Genomic DNA, 26,403 nt, shown 5'->3' with positions numbered 1-26,403 from the left:
TTCTGTTGTACAGTTTATTTATGGCTGGTGTCCATCAGACTGGACACCTGCCTTTGGATGATTGGGTCTTGGTTTTGTTTGGGATAGCATGATCCATGCATTCCTGGAGATGTCCATAGAATGCGTTTATATAGGATTCTGCAGTTTGGGCCGTAGTTTCCACTGGCCCTGGGGCCTTGAAGGATTCCACTTTGGTTTTGAGAAGTGAGAAGTTTGCTTTTGAGAAGTTTTTCACTGTGGTTTTCTGGGTTGGGGGTGGGGTCAGGATGTGGATATCCAGTGAAATTAATTTATGGTCCGATCTTACCAATGAGGGATATACTTCTGGTATGGAGCATAGAGTACCCATGTTGGTAATGATCAGGTCTAGTATGTTATCCCCTCTTGTGGGAGTGGTGACTAGTTGTTCCATAGCATTTGAGTTTATAATTTCCAGGAACCTTTGGGCTAAGGTGCTGGGGCTTGAGTAGTGCTCCCAGTCTATGTTTGGGTAGTTGAAGTCGCCCAATATAATGGTGTTCGGAGAGATCTTCATGTTCTCCAATGTTTTCAGGAAAGCCGAATGAGATTCCTGACTTTGAGAGGGTGGTCTGTAGGATGCTATAAACTGAAAAGCAGTCTTGCCCACTGTTAGTTGCACATGGATGATCTCCGATACTTTGTGCAATGCCACTAACCTGAAGGTGTGGATATCCTTGATAAATATGGAAACTCCCCCTCCTTTTGTGGTTCGGTCCGGGTTTTGGGGCCGAAAAGCATGATATGAGGTATAACCTGGTAGTGCTGGGGTGCTCTCTGGAGCCTTGAACCAGGTTTCTGTCACTGCACAGATATCGATGTTCTCCATACTGAGGAGAGCTTCGAGTGCGTGCATCTTGAGGTTAAGACTTCTGGCGTTTAGCAGCATTACCCTTAGTTTCTTGTTCCTTGTGCTGTCTATGGAGGTGGGTTTGACTTTTGAGCCTTGCCTAAAAGGCACTATGGGGTGGCAAGAGCCTTTGCCAATATCCGAAAGCCCAGTGGTGACAGGTGCAAGCCATCCCTAGCGAAGCAACGTGGCTTGTTGAGCATGTCATCCCAGGCTGACAGACACTGGATCCCCTTTGAATGACACCAAAATTTTAGCCAATTGTTAAAATCGATCATTTTGTCTTTGTACTGTGGCATCATTTTAGGTGAGGGTAAGATGCTGCTCAAGGTCAGGGTCATACCGGCCTGGGCTACATGATCAGAGAGCTCCTCTATGTCTCTTTTCATGTAGTCCAGGGAGGTACGTCTCAGGTCATTCACACCAGCATGTATGATGACTGAGTCATATTTGTATTTGCTTTGGAGTGACCTGAGTGCTTGCGTTATGTGGCGGATCCTAGCGCCCGACAGGCAGCTCACTGTGACCTTCTCTTTGTTCAGCCTGGTGAGCGGAACGTCAGTGTGTCTGACAATAGAGTCACCTATTACAAGAGTATCAGGTGTGTTATTCAGCCTTAAGGGCTGTGGCTGCTTGGCACACTGACTTTCTGGGCTATGTGTTGTGCGTGTTTTGTTTTGGGGTAGCGTTTGCTTGGATGTCTGCTTTGGAGGTCTCTGTTGCTTAGGTAGATTTTTATTTAGAGCCTCTGAGTATGTTTTTGTGTATTTATGTGTTCTGGATCACATAGGTCCAGTGTCAATCCAAGCAAGCAGCAACACCTCAATAAGGAGTTAGCATTTTTAATTCTTATTGATTTTATTTTGGGGCATATAGATGCTCTCTGGTAGTTGCTTTTATTTTCCCTTTAACTTGGCTAATAAATTATTAACAGGGAATGTTTCCATCCCCTCAGTGAACCCATGTTCATATACTCTTACTCCAGACATTCATTCATTCATTCTCCAATGTTTCACTTAATCCATGTCAGCACTGCTGGGGAGGAGCCAAAGCCTATTCTCACACTCAGTGGGCACAAGATAGAGAAAATAATCTTCATTGGGGCATCAAACCATTGCAGGACACACACACACACACACACACACACACACTCATAGAGTTAGTCTATGTCAAGCTTCCCCTATGTCCTTGATTAACTTTTAAGCTTATGAACAGATGTGGAGGTTTCATGTTTACAAAACTACACAGAAAGTAGAAGCACCTGGCAAAGGTGTGCAGGGTAGTCACATGAACTATGGTTGTGCAGTCACATATTAGAAGATTTGAAACAACTGGCAAAAAGCAGAGTTGGGAACTGAGAATGGGAAAACTAGACACAATCAACCAACTACTTTTCTTTATTGGGGAAATGGGTAAACACATCTATGGGTAATATGTAAGACTGCCAATTCACCTAGAGCACATCTTTGGAATGTAATAGGAAACTGACGTATCAGGTTATAACTCTTGCAAGCACAGGGAGGACGTGCAGACTCCAAAAAGAATGTCCTTTAGCTAAGAAACGGACTGAAGAACAAAGTATTGTAAATCAGCGCAGTTTACCACTGTGACACTGCACTGCCACTCCAGACATCTTCTGCTTATCACTACCTATCAATAATTTATTTTTTTCTTTGACTGAAGCTTTCAGCTAGCACTGCTGATGCTTGTAACTAAGTTCTCTTGTGAGTGTTTTTTATTTTGAAAAAAGGAAGTATTGATATTCCAAATTGATCAACCATACATCCTTTTTCTCAGGGACACAGTAAACTAGTAAATGGTACAGTTTTAAAACTATTTTTTCAGCAATCCAACTGCTTTACAATTAAAATTCAGAAAGATTATGAATGCATATAAGTGGCACAGCTGAGATCTCCTGCTTAGGATACAAATCAAAGCATCTTTACTGGAATCTATCAAATGGAGATGAAGAAAGAAGAGGAGAAGCCTTTCATTTTTAAAACTGTTACTGTTACATCATAGTGTCCTTATAAATGCATCAGCAGTACATATGTCCACAATCTTAAAAGACATGCATTTTACAATATATGTATGACAGTAACTCTGTTTTTACCTAGTGAAAGTGGTGAAGGGCTGGGATCAAGAACATATTCCTTGTCCTGATCATCTGCAGCTCCTTTCAGATTACAGTAGGTTGTTTTTCTTCTTCTTAAACCACTATCTACGACTGCTTGTACAGAATGTGTGGTGGATGGTTTGCAACCCTTATATTTCATGCAAAGCTTTGTCTTCAAAGGGTTGCTTAAGGACATGTTCTGTAGATGCAGGCTGTGTAAAATGTGGTCCTGCAAAGCAGCTGCTGCAAGTGCGAGGCCTTCTGGTTTAGAAGTGTGACTCTAGGAAGACAAAATGATAGAAAGGGAACGTGATATAAGTACAGATATATATATATATATATATATATATATATATATATATACATATAAATATATATATATATATATATATATATATATATATATATATATATATACATATATATATATATATATATACGTTAATATATGTATACATGTATACACACAATGTTTAGGTAATGTCATTTATTTGATCCAGTGGCATTTCTAAATGATGCCTACCATGTAGTGAAATTAATTTTTAATACTAGCTTATGTGCTCTGCAGATACAACTCACATCTTTATTAGAGTTTACCTTCCACCATTTTTTAACAATAGTAAAAAAGAAGCACATGCGAACTTCACCAATCAAAATAAAACATACCCCGGGATTCATGAAGCTCGGCGCAAGGACAGTTTTAGACTTGCGCCAAGTGTGCCCATTACAGATGGTGCTGCAGCTCCATATGAATATTTATGAGGGCGTGCTGCCACACCCTCGACGTGCACAGGAAACGTGTGTGAGTGCAAGGTGTGTTCAAGTGCTCTACGGAGGCGGAAACATGACCTCACAGTTGCACAACCTACTATGCTTACTATTAGAGCCCGCCTCTAATAGTAAGCAATTAATTCAGTGCTCGTGGATACTGTAATGTAAGCTAAGCATACAAGAGTGTCCATGAACACTGAAATAAAATCAAAGTAGTAAACACACAAGCACGTAGCGGAATGTTGAGCCCAGTCCCTAGAACTTTCACAATTAGATTCCCTGTGTCCCTATTTTACATTTGTATTGCTTCAATATCGAAAGTGTAAGCAAGGCACAGCGTGTTTGCGCGTCGCTGCCCCCTGCTTAGCATAGCTTACACATCAAAATCAACCAAATAGAGAAAAACATGCGAAGTTAACATTAACGCCAATAGTGTAATGGTTAGAGTTTCCACCTAACGAGCAGGCATGCATGGTTCGAGGCCAACTATACCACATATCATTTTCCATGTGGAATGTCGTTTTGCTGTATAACGTACATAATAACATGCAAATGTGAACTGGAGTACTGCATGAAATGTTTAACTAATGTCATGCAATCAAAGTGGTAGTGTCGTAATGAATAAGGCACTAGTACGCAGGTGTAAGCACAAATAAGCAGTAGTAAACATATATAAGTACCAGTAAGCAAGTATGAGTGTGCTTGCGCTGGTGTAAGCAGTGCCCAGCATAGGAAATGTATATAATTATGTAGATGTATGTGCATGTGAATGTACAAATATATATATAAAAAAAAAAAAAAAAATATATATATATATATATATATATATATATATATATATATATATATATGAAGAATGAAAGTTGTAACAATAAAGCATACAAAAAGAATGAGAAGGGAATCAACAGTAACTCCAGTATTATTTAGTGCTGTCAGTGTATGTCATACCCAGCTGGGCAGGGGTGAGCAAAGCACTGCTAGTCACACCACATGCAGGATACTACCAGTGGGAATAACATTGCCGATCTGCTAAGTCTACTTTATAAACAATCACAGAGTAGTCCCTGGTGGGACTACCTAAAAATTGCTAGGATGGTTGGACCTCCGACGATTACACAAGCAAGGGCAGGTATGATCATGGACTAAATGGTGGGAGAGCCTGATAATACATGGGTTGGGACAACATACGTGTAGGGCCCCTAACGCTGGGGAGAGGGCAATGTTTGGAGGTGTGTCATGGCTGTGATAGCAACCGGAAAATGGATGGTTTGCATGTATGTCGAACTCGGGTGGGGGGTGGACTATGGGTATGAAATTATGGATCCAGGCGTGTCAGGGTTGGATGGCCTGGTTGTAATTGGCCCGCCTCTTGGAGGTCAGCGAGTTCGTTATAAGTATATATGCATACACACATGCATACATCTATATGTAGAAGTACATTCCCTGTAACACATTCATTCCTTTCGCAGACATAAATAACATGAAAGTGCCCCTACAAACCTCAACAGTAGATAGAATAATAGTATGTGCATAAGAGGGAAGGGACGAAACTGCTAAAATGCAGAAGTGTGTATAATGGCCGAAGTCAGTGCTGTTCTCAAAAAATCAAATATGAGGACTTTCCTACACATGGAATCATTCCTGTGATCTGCCTGCTACGGCAATGCCAATCACTAAACCGGTCCTAATTGTAAAATAATTTTGACAAACTCGTACATTATTAGCTCTCATGTGTAACGTGTGCGTTACCACATAGTCATACCTATTAATTTATTGTAGTGCCATGTTAACGGGAGTAATGGTGTAATGAACTATAGAGTCTAATCTTGAAATAAAGACATGTAAAATTGCGAATAGTGTCCTATTGGTCACTCATTTCACCAATGTTTGTGGACTAAAAGTTTGGGATGTCTGAGGATAAGTGGAGTGAGTCAACCCATGGGATGGGTCTACAGGAGTAGGGAGTGGCCAGTGTGTAGTGGTGTGGATACACCGTGTATCCAACTGGAGAATGGATGACTGCTGTGTTAGTGTAGTGTTGGGGTGGGTGTTTGAGGAACTAGGAGTCATGGGTATATGGGTATATATGCAAATGAAGCAGCACAGCAATAGTGTAGTGGTTAGAGCATCCATCTAACGAACAGACATTCCCGTTCCGAATCCTACTGAAGCACATACCATTTTCCATTGGTAATCTGTATATGAATATATTTCGACATCTGTCTGCTGTATAACCTGCATAATAACAATTAAAAGTGAACTGGAGCGAAGTGTCAGTGACATAATGAATAAGGCACTAGTAAGCAGGTTTAAGCATAAATAAGCACCAGTAAGCGTGTTTAAGTGCGTCTGCACGGGGTGTATGCATGTATGCATTGCCTTATATAGGGTTACTACCTATCCCACTTTGCGAGGGACAGTCCCTCTTTGGGCAGTTGTGTCCTGCAAAAATCTTGTAAGAATGGCAATTGTCCTGAAATATTAGGGCAAAATTATTTCCTATATTTTATGTAATAGTTGCATAAAACATTTATTCTGTATCTGAAACACCTAAATGTTATAAGAAACAGAATAAGCAACTAAAATGCTACAACAATAAGCTTTTATTTAGGCAAAATAATTGAAGTTCTGTCCCTTGTACTGGCCGTGGGTATGTTTTGGCCTGCAAAATCTGATTCTTGTACCACAATTGTCCCACTTTGGCCACCTGAAAAGGTGGTAACCCTAGCCTTACAGATATATATATATATATATATATGTGTGTGTGTGTGTGTGTGTGTGTGTGTGTGTGTGTGTGTGTGTGTGTGTGTGTGTGTGTGCATGCGTGCGCAGATATACACAGATATACAGCTATGATAGGAAACAGCACAAAAGAGTGACATATGTTCACAGACTATGCCAAGGGAAGTGAGGGGCCGAAGCAAGAAACATGCAACACGTAGCATGACCTCCCCCACAGCCAGACAGAGGAAACATACACACAAACCCATAAACAATGTAATTAATCCACTGTTCCCCAAACCACAGGCAGGATACAACTGGGGGGGGGGTACACAGTGCACCCGTGAAATCTAATCTTGGAACACGGACAGGAGCGTCCCTTGCGGGATTCCCAAAAATGGACATATAACCAAAACAAGGTGATACGCTGAACATTTTGGCCGGGGTGTGTACATACCCAAAATACAAGGGTGGGAAAGCCTGATGACCCATGGGTCGAGACAATGTATGACATGGGTCCCGTGAAGTGGAGAGTGGGCAGCATGTAGTGGTGTGTTCAGACCCGACCAGCACCCAGAGTAAGGATGGGTGCTGTAGAGGAGGTGCGGGTGGGGGAACTATGGGTAGCTAGATTAAGGGTCTAGGTGTGCAGGTGTTGGCTGATGTGGGTCTATATAGACATCCCCAGGGATGTAAGCAAAAGTGTTAATTGGGCAGAGGCATCGTCCAACGAGCAGCCACACCCGCTACGAGTCCCACTGCAGGAAAGTGTAATCTACATGACAAGGAATGGAATAACCAGATGTAGATGTATATATGTAGAGGTATGTGTGTGTATATCCGTCCATAGCTACATGGAGATATACCTCTCCGTAGTACAAATGTATACATACAGAGACAGAATACATATACATACCCACATATAGATATATACATATGCAGACACCAATACACCCATATGTCGTTAGATATATATAAACAGCAATATATAAATATATACATGTATGCATACATATACAGCTATATCTGTATATAGTAATGTATATAAATATATATATATATATATATATATATATATGTATGTGTGTGTGTAAATATAATGTATATAGCTAGGATATGATACAGCAGTTATGAATTACATACGTTCACAGGCCATGCATATGGGGGTGAGGGGTCGAATCAACAAACGTGTAACACGTAGCATCATCCCATCCCCCCCAGCTAGACCGGTGAAACATACAGACACACAATAAAAGTAAACACACCACTGCTTCCCAGACCACAGGCAGGATATACATGGATCTAAATCTTGTCATCACAATAAACAAAACATGCTGGAGGGATAGGTTCCTGACCCAGAGACTCCCCAGACTCTGGAATAGACTGCCCATACATGTCAAGCAGAGTGCCTCTTTGGCCCTCTTCAAAAGGAACCTTGATGATTGGATGGGAGAAAGGAAATTCACCCCGGGGATCACGTCAATCACCCTGCTAGATAGGGGTCAAGGGAAATAAATATTGTGGGAAGAAATAGCCAGGGAATTGTTATGGCTAGGCTTGTATAGGCCCTAGGGCTGATAGCCTAGTACCATCCTATGAACCTATGAATTTATACTACCAGTGGGAGAGACCTGCCAGGTCTAATCTTGAAACAAAAACATCAATGTCCCTTGTGGGACACACCAAAAATTACTGATCATTAGAGTGATGTAGAGGAGGGGCAGGTGGTGGAACTATGGGTATGCAATTATGGGCCTAGGCGTGCAGGTGTTGGCTGGCGCAGTTTTATTAGGACCACCCCTGGGATGTAAGTAATATTCCAAAATGGGCAGAGCTTACGCCCATACCTCTCAACCCCTAAGAGCAAATCCACTGGACAGGACATAAACTGTTGGGGGAACAAACAGGGTCCATACCTCTCAACTGTCTGTGATTTTCATGGATGTCTGTGATTTTGACTCAAATTTTAACTCTGTCCCTCTTAATCCCTCCTAAAACTACTGACTTTTGGAGGAAAAATGGTGAATTACACTTAATGAATAATGACAATAATTAAGTGTTATAAACTCCTTTTACTTCAGAAAATGTGTATTAATTCACATGCGCTGATTCTGTCAATATTTCAAGTTAATAGCACTAATATTTTAAAAGTGTCCCTGATTGTCCCTGAGTGTTTCTTGACTTGTCCCTGATTCAGTTGAAATTTGTCCCCACTTGTCTGAGAGGTCTGATAGGGACGGAAAGCACATATCCCACTTACAACCTTAGAAAGCTGACAGAATAATAGGTATGCATTAGCATGACTCGGTTGAAGGATGTGGGGTCCTAAACCCAATTACTTGTCTGTATTTAATGGTGTCAGTTCCCAGGTATTTGCCAGACAGATGCAGATTGTAAGAGGAACATACCAATAGTATGAAGCAAACTCTGGCCAGGCCGCGGATTCCGTACAGTCGACTGGCATGTTTACGCCTAATGGGCAGCCATTCCCGATATATGTCCCACCGCAGCACAGTCCAGTTTAAATGGCTAAGTATGGTATGACCATATGTGCCATTGTATAACCCACTAAGCAACACCTATGAACACATGGTCGCAACACCCCACTGTAGGTATGTAAGCCGATGTAATAGGCATCAGAAGGTATTATCGTAGTCCTCACCTCCACCCAGGGGTGTGAGTGTCAGATGCAAACACCAAATGCAGTGCATTTGCAAGTGCAGGAGCAAGCGGGTGTAAGCCTATTTGGGTGCCGGTATGCGAGTATCACACTGGTGAACCAATGTAGAGGCTAACTGAGTGTAAGAAACTGTATCCGGAGGTTAGCATTGCTTAGCTCCGTGGAAAGCCTCACACACCCACTCACAACTGCTTTAAAGTGCCTTAATCACTCTGTACCCAACAGCTCGTGTTCTGGCCAACAACAAAATAACCAGCCTCTACAAGGCTAGAACTCTGGACCCTGTACATCACAGTCATAGTAGTAAACCACTATGCCATGATAGCAATACATATAACGGAGGTATCAGCAAACTAATCCTCACAACAGGGAAATCAAATCAAATATGTGAACTGAATCTATGTACAGTGTAATGTGCTATAACCTGCCACAGACCATAAATATGTGAACTGGAGTACTGCAGTAAACAAAGAGTTGAGGTGTCACTGTAATAAAGATATAAAGTCCCCAGGATCCCATACAGTGTATGTACACATGCATGATGGATACCAGACACATATATAACCTGTAATGAGTAAGACGTCATTGACAACAGGCAAATATAATGCTAGATAATCAGTAAGCAATGCTAACCACAGTGCAGCCCAACTAAGTAATTGTAAGCAATGTGTAGGGAAGCCAATACAATATGCCCACAGGTACACCTCTTTAAGCAGTGCCAACCTGAACTAAGCAGGTGTGCCCATAGCTTAGCCTTTTTGAAACCGGCCAATTACAGAAAACTGCAGGAATCCGGCCCTACTTAAACCGAAGAGGTAGGAATATGGCTCATAACTGGTTGTAGCATCCCCCTGCAGGCAGAATGGCTGGAGTGGGAGAAGGCATTCACTTTAGAGTGCAGTGCTGGGTCATCCAGGAGTCCAATTTCATGGTATGGCTCCTGGTAAAGCACCATGACAGGAGACTACTGCAGGGCCAGTACCAGGGCTTGCAGTGCAAAATGGAGGCCTGGGACAGTCTCGCCCGTGACCTCACTAGTGCCGCAGGTATTCCCTGGACTGGTGAGCAGGTCAGATACCACCATGCAGACCTGAAGCGGCGGAGGGGGGATGTCCTAGAACAGTGGATCCAGGAAGCAAGGCAGATGCAGAATGCCCCAGAACTGAGTAAGTACTCCTTCCACTACGTAGTTAATAATTACCTAGCTTGTGTATACTATGAATAGGTGTGGCTAAATATCACTGTACTTCTCTGACAGCTGCAGATGAGCGTGCTGCGAACCAGCAAGCCTATGATGCTAGTCTGCAAAGGATGCATCGCGAGGCAGGTTAGTAAATAGCCTGCATGTACTGTCATAACAAATAAATGTAAGAGCCTCAGAAAGTGTTGTACCAGTATACAGAATTGTGCATTATGCTGTGAATAAAGGTGTAATCCCTGCATTGCTTCTGTTTACTCTGCAGTCATATGTTGTTGTACTGTTGCAGTTATTAAATAGTACTGTTGTAGTAAGCAGTGTTACCCACACTGTGGCATGCAGATAAAATGTGTATGAAGTCCTGTATAACAATGTTGGAAGTGCAAACAGGTCAGTCATATTATACAAAATACATTGCAAAGCCTCACAAAAATTGCCTGATAGCATAGTGTACAGTGATCTTAACTGTAATGCTTTTGTCACACACAGCAGGGCTTTGGATCCCAGGAGCGCTAGTAAGTTGTATGCATAATCATTCCACACAATTGCACAAAGTTTGTTAGAATGTTCAGAGAGAAAGCTGTATGCATATTTACACTTAACAACTGTACAGATTTTGCTAGAATGCTCAAATAGAGAGTGATATGCATATTCATACCCCTCAATTGTTCCAATCTGCTCAGTATGTCCTGATAAATGGCCCACATCACCTGCCTTTTGCCCTGTTCCCCTGACAAATTAGTGTGATGATCCAAGAAATGTAGGCAGCTGTTAATGACATATAACTGATAGTCAGACTTGTACATAGTCAGAGAATGTACATGCAAACATACCTGTCATCCCAGCATCTCACCCAAGTCTCAAAACATGTTGCATTAACACCTGCATCTAGTCAAGCCTGTACATAAGACACAGGTCCCATACATACTAATCTATAAACATATCATAGTACAATATAATGCCATTGGGTAGTGTAATAATACATGTAAGGGACAGAACACTGCAGTGACTATGAATGTTGTGAAAACTACAAGGACTTATTAGTTGTTAGTTGAACTCTCTCTCTCTCACCCCTACCATATGTGCAAAAATAACCGATTTACACAACTCATTTGGTATGTCTACACTCCTAACCTTTGTTGGGACGTTTTATAAATATTCACATCTGTTTCTATGCATGTGCCATATTAAAATACTCCCATATTGTTGGCCTGTTGCCATCAATGAAACCTGCATGTTGTTGTAATGGCCACTGTTTACCCATATATGCATGTGTTCCACCTGCTCTGCAACTATTTATATCTGGTGCCTTGGGTAATGGGAATACCTATGCATGCTGTTATAACTAATCGTGAATGCTGTTGACTATTACTAACCCATATCTGCCTTAAACATGCGACAACATAGCTCGTATGGGAATACCGGTCCCAGCAGACCCAACACTCCCACCTCAGCTGGCCATGGCACTGGGCACCAGCACATCTGGGGCCCAGCCTGGGACCTCCTTGTCTGTTGGTCCTGCACCACCTTCAGGTAGAACCACCGCAGGGGATGGGGCTCACCCCCCCCCAGGAGTGGGAGTGGACAGGAACCTGTCACCCATGGTATGGTCCAGGCCATGGTGCGTAGGGTGCTCGACAGGGAGATTCGAGACCATCTATGCCAGCTTGAGGGCCGAGTGGCACAACTAGAGGGTGAGCCTGCCCCTCCTACACAGCCCCCAGCACAGCCACCTTCTGGACTGTGAAGGTGAAGTGGTGACTGCTGATGGGTGGGGACCTAAGTCCCACTGTATCCATTTGTGGGCTCATGGGCTTGCGACTTCCAAACACCCCTCCCTGTCCAAGGTGTCCCCCCCAACATGTGTCATATACCACCCCTGTATGCGTCTTGTTTGTCTTGTCTGTCATCCTACCCAACCTATCCTCCCTGATCATACCTACTCTCCTTCCCCAACATCCCACTCTCACCTAAAAATAAAAGAAAAAAAGGGCAATCTGTTCCCACAAAAAAAGAACGCCCCATACATAGCTGTCCATTTCGCACATGTGTCCACTGGACACATGTAAACATTTCTAATTGGCATCACAACATACTATTGTTGTCCTCACACCTCTCTCAGGGTTGTGAGTGTCCAAATGTACTGTCAAATTTATTGCATATGCACAGCCGTTGCTTTAGAAGAAATGGACAGCTATGGACCTTCCCTACACCCTTCCTGCACATCCCTAGCTACCTTGCCTACTGTCTTTCCCTCTTTGTGCCCCTTTTTCACCACTTTCCTATCACCCCTTTTTTCTTTTCTTTTAAAGAAATTAGCGCAGGAGTAAGCACTTTTAAGCAGCAGTGAGCGGGTTTCAGACTGTTTGCGTGGGGGTAAGCACTGCTTACATAGGTTAAACAATCAAGAAGGTAACTGAGTGTAAGGAACTGTAACCAAAAGTAACCACTGCTTACTGTCGCACAAACCCACACACACCCGCTCACAACTGCTTAAAAGTGGGTTAATCACTCCGTATCCAACGGCCCTTGTTCTGCCCAGCAACAAAATAAACGGCCTCTGCAAGGCTCGAAACAGGATCTTGCACACCACAGCCAATCCACAGCCAATGTGATCTACCACTAAGCCATGGCAGATATACAGACATCTGATGTTATCACAAACATATCATCCAGCACAATCAGTCAACAGTACAGGAAATGTATTTCATTATGTAGATGTATGCGTGTATGTTTATTTCCAGATATATCTACATACATAGATATAGATATATATAGATATATCAAGAACAAACCATGTGACAAGCATTAAAAAAGAATGAAAAGGAAAACACCAGCAACTCCTTATTATGTAGTGGTGTTGTCCTATGTAATATCAAGACTCCCTCAGACAGATATGTGTGATTAATACACGCAAACATGTGTACATTGCCCAAATACATTACTTTGAGCATTTTATTTACATTAACAAAACAGTTCCTGTCCAATCATAATTTGAGAACAGTACTCTTGCAAGGTGGTTTGTGCAACATCATCATCATTAAAAAGTTAAATGGGGTAACCATAGAGGGACCGGTAGTGCCGTTTGTACACTGGGATTGTCTGCATCACGTGTACCTGTAACCTTTAGGAGTCATGTGCATACCAGGACCGTGTACTTGGGAGAGGGGTGAGGACAACCGTAGTATGTTGTGATGCAAATTAAAAAGGTTGCATGTGTCCAGTGGACACACAGCTATGTCTGGGGCAAAAGTTGTTCTGGGAACTGATTGGCCTTTTGTTTCCATTTTTGTAAGGTGAGAGTGGGATGTTGGGGAAGGAGAGTAGGTATGGTCTTGGAGGATAGGTTGGGTAGGATGACAGACAAGACAGCATACAGGGGCGGTATATGACATATGTGGAGAGGAAGCACCTTGGATGTGGAGGGGTGTTTGGCAGTCACAAGGCCATGAGCCCCAAAATGGAAACAGTGGGACGGAGGTCCCCACCCATGGTCAGCCACCACTGCACCTTCACAGCCCCAAAGGTGGCTGTGCTGGGGGCTATCTAGGAGGGGCAGGCTCACCCTCTAATTGTGCCACTCTGCCCTCGAGCTGGCGCAGCTGGCCTTAAAACCCCTTATTGAGCTCCCTACGCACCACAGCCTGGACCGTACTATGGCTGACAAGTTCCTGTCTGGACCTGCTCCCAGGGGGGCAAGCCCCATCCTCAGTGGCAGTTCCACCTGAAGGTGGTGCAGAGCCAACAGAGGTTAAGGTCCAAGGCTGAGCCCCAGACGTGCTGGTGCCCAGTGCCATGGCCAGCTGAAGTGGGACAGGTGGTTCCGCGGGGACCTGCAATCCCATACAGCCTATGGTGTTGCAGTTTTAACACAGATAAGGCTTAGTAATATTCAACAGCATTCAGGATTACTTATAACAGCATGCATAGATATTACCATTATCCCAAGACAACAGATGTCATACATTTGCAGAGGGAGCACAACACATGCATATATACTGCATGACATCTGTCCAAATCGTAGATGACTTGTCACTGCAGCTATGAACAGTGGCCCATTATTGGCATGTCACTGTGATAACCTCAGACAGTGACTGTCATACCACTGTTTCATGTGACGTATGTCCAATCAGGGATGCGATGTCAGTAACTCTCATCACTGTCACCGTGTACTGACTGCAATCCTCACACTATGCTTCTGCAGTTCACAGATGTGTGCTCTGTGAGTAACACAAGAAACAAATGGTTGCACACACTGACCAGTCTACAGATGACCCTACAGATGGGGATTTCCTCACAAACAGAGCACTGTGTTGTCAGTTATTAAAACATGCAGACTAGCCATTGCCACACACAATCTATTAAACTGCAGTAGTCTGAATGAAGCATAGCTACATTTACATGTTGTAGTCATGTCTGGCACATCACCCTCCTGTCTTTAGGCTATTTTCCACAGTGTATGTTGTCTGAGGAATATCTCGATTTCATCTGTGATACTGTTTACCAAACACCAGATCCAGGTTCCACTCACAGCGACTGCCATGGGCAAACACCAACATGATGTTCCTAGATATTGTACTGTGTTTCCATGCAATTGGCTATGGGAATGTCATCACAGCTGTTCCACATCCAATCAGGACTGCAATAGGTGCAGAGGCCATTACCTGATCATGACCATCACTTACAAAACACAAGCTGCTGCTGAGCAGGTGTACATCTCCACATCCACCAGAGAGTGTGTGGGAGGGACAGACAGAGGCAAAGTACATCAGAGAAGGGCTGGGAGACTAAACCCTAAGCATCTTCTGTCACACACCTACCAGTACAGGGGTTCAAACCCCTGACTGACTAGCCATTACTATCACAAGTACATGCAGTTACTCCATGTGCCACATAGCTGACATGTTGGTGTGCTGTAAGAACATATATGTGTGCTGGTGAGCGACATCTGCAACAGAGATATAGTAGGCATACATTAGGTGTAGCACACATGGCTGTCCACATGAACAGATGTCATTGTCAACACAACCACACTCTCTAACGGACTCAGACACATTGGCACACTTTGGCAGGCTCACAAATACACTTACTAACTACTAAGTTTGCCACACTGCAGTAATGCACAGGTATTACATGCACCACAGGGGATATCCTGAGGTTCTATGGGCTAGGGCATGTGAACGTGTCTGACATCAGTCAGTATGCCAATGGGAGTTATACTGGGTGTGACTGTGGTTGGGAACATCATACCCCACATGCAGACACAAGATGCCAGTACTGACATGCATGTGTGCATTGCTTCATGGGTGTGTAGTGGTTGGCTGTGCAAGATGGCTGTACAAGGCTGGATAAGGGGTAATCCTTGGCATCAGGCCACCTGACAATGGTCTGCAGTGTGGTTCAGGGGTGAAGTGTCTGCAATGTTCCACACAGATGGGTATTGTATGACCTGTCTCATCCTGGTTACCATTGTGTGTAGCCATTGCTTTGCAATGCATGCCATGTCTGTGTTTGATAGTCCGTGACATGCGCATCCCACAGTAATGTACAGTGACATGTTTAAGTGTACCTGGTTTGCCTGGCACATGCTGTGTACACTGACTGTTATCATCAGATGTGCCAATACTGGCCTGGTGTGGCAGGATCTGCTAACAGACAACAGGTTGACCCTGCACCTGCAATGTTAGCATGATACAGGTATTCCCTGGTGTCAGTGGCATCTGTCCATACAGGGCATGTTTGTAAGGCATTGTATGTTCTTTGTGGATCACATTTGATGGCACCACATATGTTGCAGTCGTCCAGTGGGGAACAGAGTGAAAGCGCATTGTCCACAATTATGTGCCTATTGTACTGTTGGACAGGGTACCAAAAGCAAGGAGTGAAATGCTGCAAACCAGGCCAAGTAGTGTAAGCCAAGTGGAATAAGCCAATGGACCAGCGAAGCTATAATACACCTCTTTAATGTCAAAACAGCAAAACGAAACGTTCCAATGCACTCAAAAGAACATATGCAATTCAATTAAAAACAATAAACTGCTGTGTAAAGCGATTAAGCACTTTCATCCACTAGATCATGGACTTCATCAGAATCAAATACAATCATAGAATGAATCATTTTATAAGCTTTTTGGCACCAACTTTTTACATAGAATTTTAAAGCCATATTCATCTTATTTTTTCTACAACACGTTATCTATCTATCCATTCATATTTCAAGTAAAAATTAGTGTACAGTGTGTTCCTACAAACAATACCAGTGTTGAAATAAATAATAAACAATTTATAATTTAAAACCCTTTTAAAATAATATCCTATCAAGCTTATATTAAATTTGTTGATTAAAACGTCAAAATACAATGGTATATATTATAATATTGTTAAAACCAAACTTGTATAATTACCTTAATACATATATAAACCAAATGTATGGGCCAATTATCAAAGTGCACTTGTGCTAAATAATAAAAGAATACATATAGAAGAATAATGTAACAGTAAAGGTATGTTGGAAAATATGTATATGTAAATAACCTAAGTATATAAAAACTATATACTGTTAAAAAGTGTATATATAAATACTTCAATATGCTGATACTTTCCATAAATATCTTCAAATCTTTTCTATATTATGTAAAAAATGTAGTATAAAATAATAAATATTAAGTATCAAACCATGAAATTAAATTATGATTTAAAAACTATTAAAATTAATAATAGTATGTGTTATAACTCATATTGATTGATATATAATAAATATAATAAATAATAAAATGTGTTAAATGTGATGAATTGTAATGAATTTACAATAAATGATAATACATTATAATACATTAATGGCAGAGTATAGAAAACTGTCACTTCTTATCCAATTGCTGTAGGGAAATTCAACAACATGATATAACATAGGACACATGGATGAAGTGTTTTATGTTAGGAATGGTCTTAATGATATATATTCATTTAGTCCTGGTTTTGTGGAAGCGTCAGTCAATATTTGCCATTTTGCCTCTCTAGCCACTATGTAAGCCTTCAGATTGCCTCCCCTAATATTGTAATTCACACGTTCTAAAATTGCAAACTTGAAATTATGTCTATTGTCAGTCTCTTGAATATGTCGACTTAGGGCATTGCTACTATCTTTCTTTTTAACTGCATATAAGTGTTCATAGATTCGCATTCTGAATTTTCGTTCAGTTTTACGTATATAGTAACAACTGCATAATTGACATTTGGCTAAATATACAATATTCGTGGTATTGCAATTACCATTTACAAATGTAACTCTAGTCTTGTTTATATTGTCCAATACCAAATTAATGTCTTCATTAATGGTTTTACAATACTGACAGCTTCCACATTTACTAGTTCCTCGATTGTTTCCTTTGTCTCTAATCTGTCCTGTATTCCTTTCCAGAAGGGACTTCAAATTCATTCCCATTTTATATACAAAAATAGGTGACTCACCCAATACATCCCTTAAATCAGTGTCATTGAAAGATACATTCCAATATTTTTTCACCATTTCCTTAATGTAATTTGCCTGAGGAGTATAATATATAATACATGCCCTTTTGTACCCTTTATCTTCATTTTGTACTACTGTATTGCTAAAACTCAAACGTCCTAAGACAAGGAAGTATTTAATCCCCCAGTGTTCAATCACATACGTTTTAACTTCTTTTATGAGATATTCTGGGTACCCCTGTCTAGGAATAATTTGCTAATGTATTCCATTTCCTCTATCATTTCATCTTGCTTTGAAGTCATTTGTGCTGCACGAATGCATTGCCCCTTGAAGATGTTTTTCTTCATTTTCAAGGGGTGAAAACTCGTGTATTCTAAATAGTTGTTTGAGAATGTATTTTTTCTGTATATACGGGAAGAAAAACCATCATTGGTACTGGACACATAAGTGTCTAAGTAAGAAATTCCTATTCTACTATAATTGTATGTAAACTTTAGGAATGATCTTGTTTTATTCAAATATTCTACAAATTCATCCAAAATGTTTTCTTGTCCTTCCCATAATATAAATATATCATCTAGGAAACTTGTATACAATTTAATATATTTGTAGTATTGACTTTTAAATACATTTTCCTTTTCCCAATCGAACAGGACTAGGTTAGCGAAAATCGGAGCACAGGCAGCCCCCATGGCTACTCCTTTAGTCTGCCTGTAATATTCTCCTTCATAATAGATATAATTATGGTCCAATATAATGCTCATCAGTTCCATGATTACCTTACTTTTCTCCCAATCCAATGTGGAATACTCCTATATACTGTTGCTGAAGCTTTGTAATTCCTGTTCCTTTGGGATACAAGAAAATAAGTCTATTACATCAATAGTCACATAAATCAGATCCTTCTTCCAAATGTCATTTGTCAATAGTCCCAAAAACATCCAAGAATCCTTTATTAAATGGGGGACCCTAGAGTAAATATGTTTTAACCATTTGTCAATAACTTGTCCCATAGGAAATGTCTTGGAACGACTACCTGATATAATAGGTCTGAAGGGTGGATCAAGTACATTTTTGTGTACTTTTGGCACTCCTACAATAGTTGCCATTATAGGGTGGTCCACTTTCAAAAAGTTGTATAAATCCATGTTAATTCTATCATCGATCAACATATCTTCTAGATACATGTTGATGCGTCTGTATCCTATGTTGATCTGATTTAAAGAGATATTGTCATAATTACCAGAATCAACCAATATGTTAAACATTTTGTTGACATATACATTATTATCATATAGTACAATACCACCACCCTTATCTGGCTTCATAACTCTTACTGTCCTATCATTCATAAGTTTTTGTAATAATAAGACCTCCTCTTCTTTTAAATTACTATATTTTCTATCTCCCTTTGTTCTATTTTTTAACTGATATAAATCTCTTGTGATTAATTTCTCAAAAAGGGAGACTTGAGGATGTGAGGGTGGTATAAAAGTACTGTTTTTCTTTAAATCACTGCTTTCTTTCTCTCTAATATCTTCCTTAAAATGTATAGCTAAATTTAATTTTCTAGTGTATTTTTTAATGTCAATAACTGTCAACAACCCTAAAATTCCTATTAGGCACATATTTCAAGCCTTTAGAAAAAAGTGAAAAATATTCCTTTCCGATTGTTAATTCAGTGTAATTAAATATATTGAATCCCTTAAATTGACACATAACTTGTTTGTCATTTATTTCTCCCTCTTTGTTAGATTGATTCGGTTCTCTTACCTTATGGTTTGTACATTTAACCACTTCCTTCCCTACCACCTTCGTTGTCTCCAGTTCTGGTTGTTCCAATACTTCTGTGTCCCTCTTCTCCCATTCCCTTTCCATTTCCAATTTCTCTCTGGATTCATGTTCAAATCCTGATCGTTGCCCCACTGAAAATCATGATTAACAAAATTGTTACAGGATTCCCTATAAGTGTTGTTATTACTAGTATGATTCCTATCATAGGATGTCGTCTGATATTTGTGACTTTTTTGTTGGTGGTCTAAATTCCGCTCATATACCTTTCCTTCCTTATATTCTCTTATATCCCTCTCTAACTTTTTACCTTTCCTTTCCATAATACTATTTGCTTTTTTATCCGCTTCCAAAAACTGTTTATAATATAAATTCTCCCATTGATCAAAAACCAAATCTTCCGTTATATTTTTATTCAATACCTCTGCCATTTCTATATATTTACATAACTTCTCATCATTCTTTTTCACCAATAATTTCATATAGTCAATACCAAATCTATTTAACAAATCCTCAAATTCTTTACAATTACTATCGTTTAAATCAATGCCCATAGGTTTCTTAAAAAATCTTAGTCCCTTAGGGACAACATTCATAGTAATACATTTATTCAAATAGGCATTATCGATTTTAATACCTCTAATAATACCTATATATTTACCCAAAACATAAATATTTTGCTTCAAAGTTCCTTGTTTGTGTTCAACACATATTTTACTTGAAAATTCTCCACTCTTAACACCATCAAAACATACGTCCACAGCCAAAAAGTCATCCAATTGTCCTCTAATACCATTGTTACACTTGTTATTACAAGTATCTTTAGTCACTGAACTATTAGCTCTAGGACTAGAGCTTTGTTGTTTATTTTTAGTAGTATAATTCGAACTACCAGAAATGGCAGAAGAAAATGTTTTACCTGCCATCACACGCTTTGGTTTTATTCCTGTACGTTTAGATTCATCGACTGCATTGTCAAAATTGTATAATGAGAAATCAAAGGTAAAGTCTCTTTCTGTTAACTTACTGTTGTCCTGCGTCTTGTTACGCAAGTCTATACCCTTACTTTGTTGCTTACTGGAACACACTTGAACGCTGCGCGTTCGGTATATCAAAATCAGCTTCACTTGAACTGATTGAACAATGGGGGATTAAATACTTCCCTGTCTTAGGACGTTTGAGTTTTAGCAATACAGTAGTACAAAATGAAGATAAAGGGTACAAAAGGGCATGTATTATATATTATACTCCTCAGGCAAATTACATTAAGGAAATGGTGAAAAAATATTGGAATGTATCTTTCAATGACACTGATTTAAGGGATGTATTGGGTGAGTCACCTATTTTTGTATATAAAATGGGAATGAATTTGAAGTCCCTTCTGGAAAGGAATACAGGACAGATTAGAGACAAAGGAAACAATCGAGGAACTAGTAAATGTGGAAGCTGTCAGTATTGTAAAACCATTAATGAAGACGTTAATTTGGTATTGGACAATATAAACAAGACTAGAGTTACATTTGTAAATGGTAATTGCAATACCACGAATATTGTATATTTAGCCAAATGTCAATTATGCAGTTGTTACTATATAGGTAAAACTGAACGAAAATTCAGAAGGCAAATCTATGAACACTTATATGCAGTTAAAAAGAAAGATAGTAGCAATGCCCTAAGTCGACACATTCAAGAGACTGACAATACACATCATTTCAAGTTTGCAATTTTAGAACGTGTGAATTACAATATTAGGGGAGGCAATCTGAAGGCTTACATAGCGGCTAGAGAGGCAAAATGGCAAATATTGACTGACGCTTCCACAAAACCAGGACTAAATGAATATATATCATTAAGACCATTCCTAACATAAAACACTTCATCCATGTGTCCTATGTTATATCATGTTGTTGAATTTCCCTACAGCAATTGGATAAGAAGTGACAGTTTTCGATACTCTGCCATTAATGTATTATAATGTATTATCATTTATTGTAAATTCATTACAATTCATCACATTTAACACATTTTATTATTTATTATATTTATTATATATCAATCAATATGAGTTATAACACATACTATTATTAATTTTAATAGTTTTTAAATCATAATTTCATGGTTTGATACTTAATATTTATTATTTTATACTACATTTTTTACATAATATAGAAAAGATTTGAAGATATTTATGGAAAGTATCAACATATTGAAGTATTTATATATACACTTTTTAACAGTATATAGTTTTTATATACTTAGGTTATTTACATATACATATTTTCCAACATACCTTTACTGTTACATTATTCTTCTATATGTATTATTTTATTATTTAGCACAAGTGCACTTTGATAATCAGCCCATACATTTGGTTTATATATGTATTAAGGTAATTATACAAGTTTGGTTTTAACAATATTATAATATATACCATTGTATTTTGACGTTTAATCAACAAATTTAATATAAGCTTGATAGGATATTATTTTAAAAGGGTTTTAAATTATAAATTGTTTATTATTTATTTCAACACTGGTATTGTTTGCAGGAACACACTGTACACTCATTTTTACTTGAAATATGAATGGATAGATAGATAACGTGTTGTAGAAAAAATAAGATGAATATGGCTTTAACATTTTATGTAAAAAGTTGGTGCCAAAAAGCTTATAAAATGATTCATTCTATGATTGTATTTGATTCTGATGAAGTCCACGATCTAGTGGATGAAAGCGCTTAATCGCTTTACACAGTTGTTTATTGTTTTTAATTGAATTGCATATGTTCTTTTGAGTGCATTGGAACGTTTCGTTTTGCTGTTTTGACATTAAAGAGATGTATTATAGCTTCGCTGGTCCATTGGCTTATTCCAACTGTTGGACAGGGTGCCATGTCCTCTGCGACCCACTGCAATCACACCATGCCTACTATCTGTCAACAATGTGCAGGGTACTAGCAACATAGCGGGATATTCTAGGCAAGTGTGTTTGTGTATGACACATGGGTTCAAACCATAGTCTGGGTAATAGTAGGGTTGCTTACTGTGTTGCCAGATGTAGGGGTATGGCTTGCCAACCCAGTCTCTTGGCTGACTGAAATTTGTAAACCTCATGAGATAGATATTGTGACATATAAAATGGCCACCATATAGGAAAACTACAAAACCCGCTCCTCAACATGTCCAGTGGTTAGGCATTCACAACCACCTCCACACAGGCTCTGACTGTCAAACACACACAAACACACACACACCTGCCATGTCTTGGAATAGAACTCCTACCTAACTAGTTTATCACACGACAGTATTACGCAGTTATAGCATGCGCTACGGAGATTACTGGGCTACTCTATCCTCAACGGTGTATTTCACAAGGAATGACATCAGCAGGTTTACCAAAGTAGGGCATTTCAGATTTCCTGCAAGTGAGTAGCCCAAAATGCATTGCTCACAAAACAGACAGTGAGACACACACAACATGTCCACAACTGACATGTGTGGGTATAGAGCCTATGACCAAGATCTATATCACACTACTGCATGGAGATGTTATAAGACGCACCACAAGGATTACTAGGGAACTTGTTCTCCAGAGTTGTATTTTACAGGGTATGACATCAGCAGGAGTAACAAAGTAGGGCATTGTAAATCTCCTGCAAGTGAGTAGGGTATAATGCATTGCTCCCTACACAGACATTGAAACACACAGAAAACATACATAACTGCTATGATTGTGGATGGATCCCTACCACAGTTCTAAATCACACTCCAGCGGTATGCAGTTACAGGATTCACTACAGAGATTACTGGGTTACAGCAGTCCAAGAGGTGTATTTCTAGGTGGGTGACATCAGCAGGATTGCCAAAGAAGGGCATTTCAAATGTACTGCGAGTTGTACATGTCTTCTACCTGTGTGTACCCACTGTTTACTGTCACGAAAACACATTTACACCCGCTTACAACTGCATAAAAGTGTCTTATTCAGTCCTAAATGACATTATCAACAAGCCTTGCACGTCTTGAACCCTGGACCATACACACCAAGGTCACTGGACTTACCACTAAGCCACCTGGGTTGTATACATTTTTCATGGCTTTTATAATACACATCTTACTGCAGGTATTCCACAGTATGGAAAACAAATGGGACAGTCACTTTGTGTACATATGTACAGTACCCTTGAATGTACTGTACTCTGTGAAACAACATAGACAAGTCTATATCTGTACACCTGTCATAACTAAATACATATATGCACCTATGGGATGTGTACACACACACACACACACACACACATATATATATATATATATATATATATATATATATATATATATATATATATATATATATATATATATATATATATATATATATATATATATATATATATATATATATATATATATATATATATATATATATATATATATATATATATATATATATACACATGTCTGAACACCCTTTGTGACACAGAAGGGATCCAAAGGAACTGATGTATACACAAAACAGAGGCATCTCTTTTTATATAACATTTAAATCATAATCAGTTCACCAGAGAAGGGATGGTTGTTGTGTATATGGAGTTTGGGGTGGGGAATGATGGCTAAGGAAATATACCCCGGGGATTGTGGAGTTTGGGTGGGGGAATGATGGGTATGGACATACACCCCGGTGACCACTTCTGTGTCACTGCTCGACATTGGCACAGGAAAACAACATACCCAACTGTAGTCGTTCTTGACTGTCTATAATTTTCTATTCCTAACTATGTAATAATTTGTAGACTCCACTCACCACAGATGACTACCATGGTGTGCAGCATGTTAAAAGACATAACACATGTGTATGCCTGGCTACAGGGTAGTCACACACACACACACACACACACACACACACACACACACACACACACACACACACACACACACACAGTTGCTAGTGGTGGGATCAGGACTCCTGCCTATCTATAGATCACTATTACAGTACTACACAGTTACGAGATGCGCCACAGAGATTACACATTTCAAGGCAGTCAGAATGCTATTCTAAGAGTGAGTGCAACAACAGGGATACTGACAGCTAAGATGTACATAGCTGTAAACATGTGTGTTTAAAGTAGGAGTCCATTACAACCTGTATGCACAAACATGACACATCATCTGCAGGTAAGACATAGGTAGGCCTCAGAGGTATAGTTGTAGCACAACAAGCCCTGAACTGGAGTATGCCCATCTGTGGAATGGACAACTACTATCATTATACAGGGTTACAGTGGCCATGCTCATACACATAGAATCACATGGATGCATTGACTCCAATTACACAAGGTGAGAGTGGGCATGCTCATACACTTAGTAGCACAGGGCCGTTTGGGATGCACTATGACTACAACTACACAAGGTTATACTGGGCATGCTCATACACTTAGAAACAAAGGGCTTGTTCGAATGCACTGACTCAAATTACACAAGGTGGCAGTGGGTACGCTCATACACTCAGTAGCACAGGGCTGTTTGGGATGCACTCCGATTCTAACCACGAAAGGCCACAGTGTGCATGTTCATACACTTACATGTACAGAACACATTGTAATGGACCCCTATTGTAAACACACAGGTTTACAGCATTGTACATCTTAACTGTCAGTATATAAGCACATCATACAGGTTTACTACCAGATACCTGTATGTGGCCCGTAAATGATATATCTGTGTCTGTGCTGTGTGATACACATGCATACATGTACATGAAGTACTGACATATATATGTGAAGTATACACAATCATGCATGTGTGGAAGTGACAGACAATAGGTTAACTGGGACACACAGGTGGATGCTAACTACAGCATGTGTCACACACATTGCTGCCCTGAAAGGCATACATTGATAACAGGTTGTGGACAGTGGCATTATACTTGGAACAGTGGCATGAGCAAGCATAATATGTGAGCCCCATTGTCTAATGGTAATGAGGTGCAGGTGTCAAGATGACCTCTCTCAGGTGTGTTACTAGTTGTCATTATTAGCAGGACCGCTACACTAAGCATATCTGACATTGGTCATATACACAATGTCTGCTGGTGTCTTTCATCTTAGATGTAGCATTTGATACCAAACACATTACTGCCACTCGCAGAGATGTTATGGTACGAGTGGCAGCTGCTTGACCAAAACAATGAGCCAATGTCCTGCTGTAATTATGAGGTTGTCCAGTGTCTGTCATTCTGGGATGTCATGACTGAAAGACAAGCCTTTGTCACACAGCACATGCATCCATGATTCAAGGGAGTGTGGATAATACCTAGGTCACATTTACCCATACAGTGGCATTCCAAGGCAAAAGTCCTAAACACAGAAGTAACACCCTGACACCTACAAGACAATTGCATTGGATGCTTATGCTAACCAGTGCTGGATGTGTGGCTTTCATAATCCATTTGCTCAATGTAGAACCTACAATGAGGAATACTGACATCTGTGCAGTGAGGAACACCTGGCTGAAGGCTCTGTAGTGCACAATTGCACTACCGCCATATAACTGAGACCCAGACATGTGGGCCATAACACTGGTACGGACCATTCAAGGTGGTGGGGTCCACATATTCATAAAGGCTACTCACAAGTAAAGACCACTACTCTGACATGAGTCATCACAGATGAGTCAGGTACAGGTGACCGTGGCAAAAGCTGCATTCTAGGGTGTATCCTCATACATCTACCATCATGTCCTCAGACTACCAACACACATCCATACATGTGGTATGACATAGTAAGGTAGAACAC

General features: G+C 40.0%; 1 protein-coding gene across 2 annotated transcripts in view; it reads right to left on the bottom strand.

Moving 5' to 3' along the window:
• The window catches only part of RNF32 (ring finger protein 32), a 1,105,278-nt gene that overhangs the window by 840,052 nt on the left and 238,823 nt on the right, over positions 1 to 26,403 (bottom strand). For both annotated transcript variants that reach the window (XM_044064786.1, XM_044064787.1), the window contains exon 3: positions 2,982 to 3,264. In XM_044064786.1, coding sequence (XP_043920721.1) covers positions 2,982 to 3,264 — 283 coding nt within the window. The remainder of the gene's footprint in view (positions 1 to 2,981; positions 3,265 to 26,403) is intronic.

Source organism: Protopterus annectens, chromosome 3.part0 (assembly GCF_019279795.1).
Source record: "Protopterus annectens isolate FY-2018-M chromosome 3.part0, PAN1.0, whole genome shotgun sequence".
NCBI lineage: Eukaryota > Metazoa > Chordata > Ceratodontiformes > Protopteridae > Protopterus > Protopterus annectens.
This window is presented reverse-complemented; position numbering and strand designations above follow the sequence as displayed.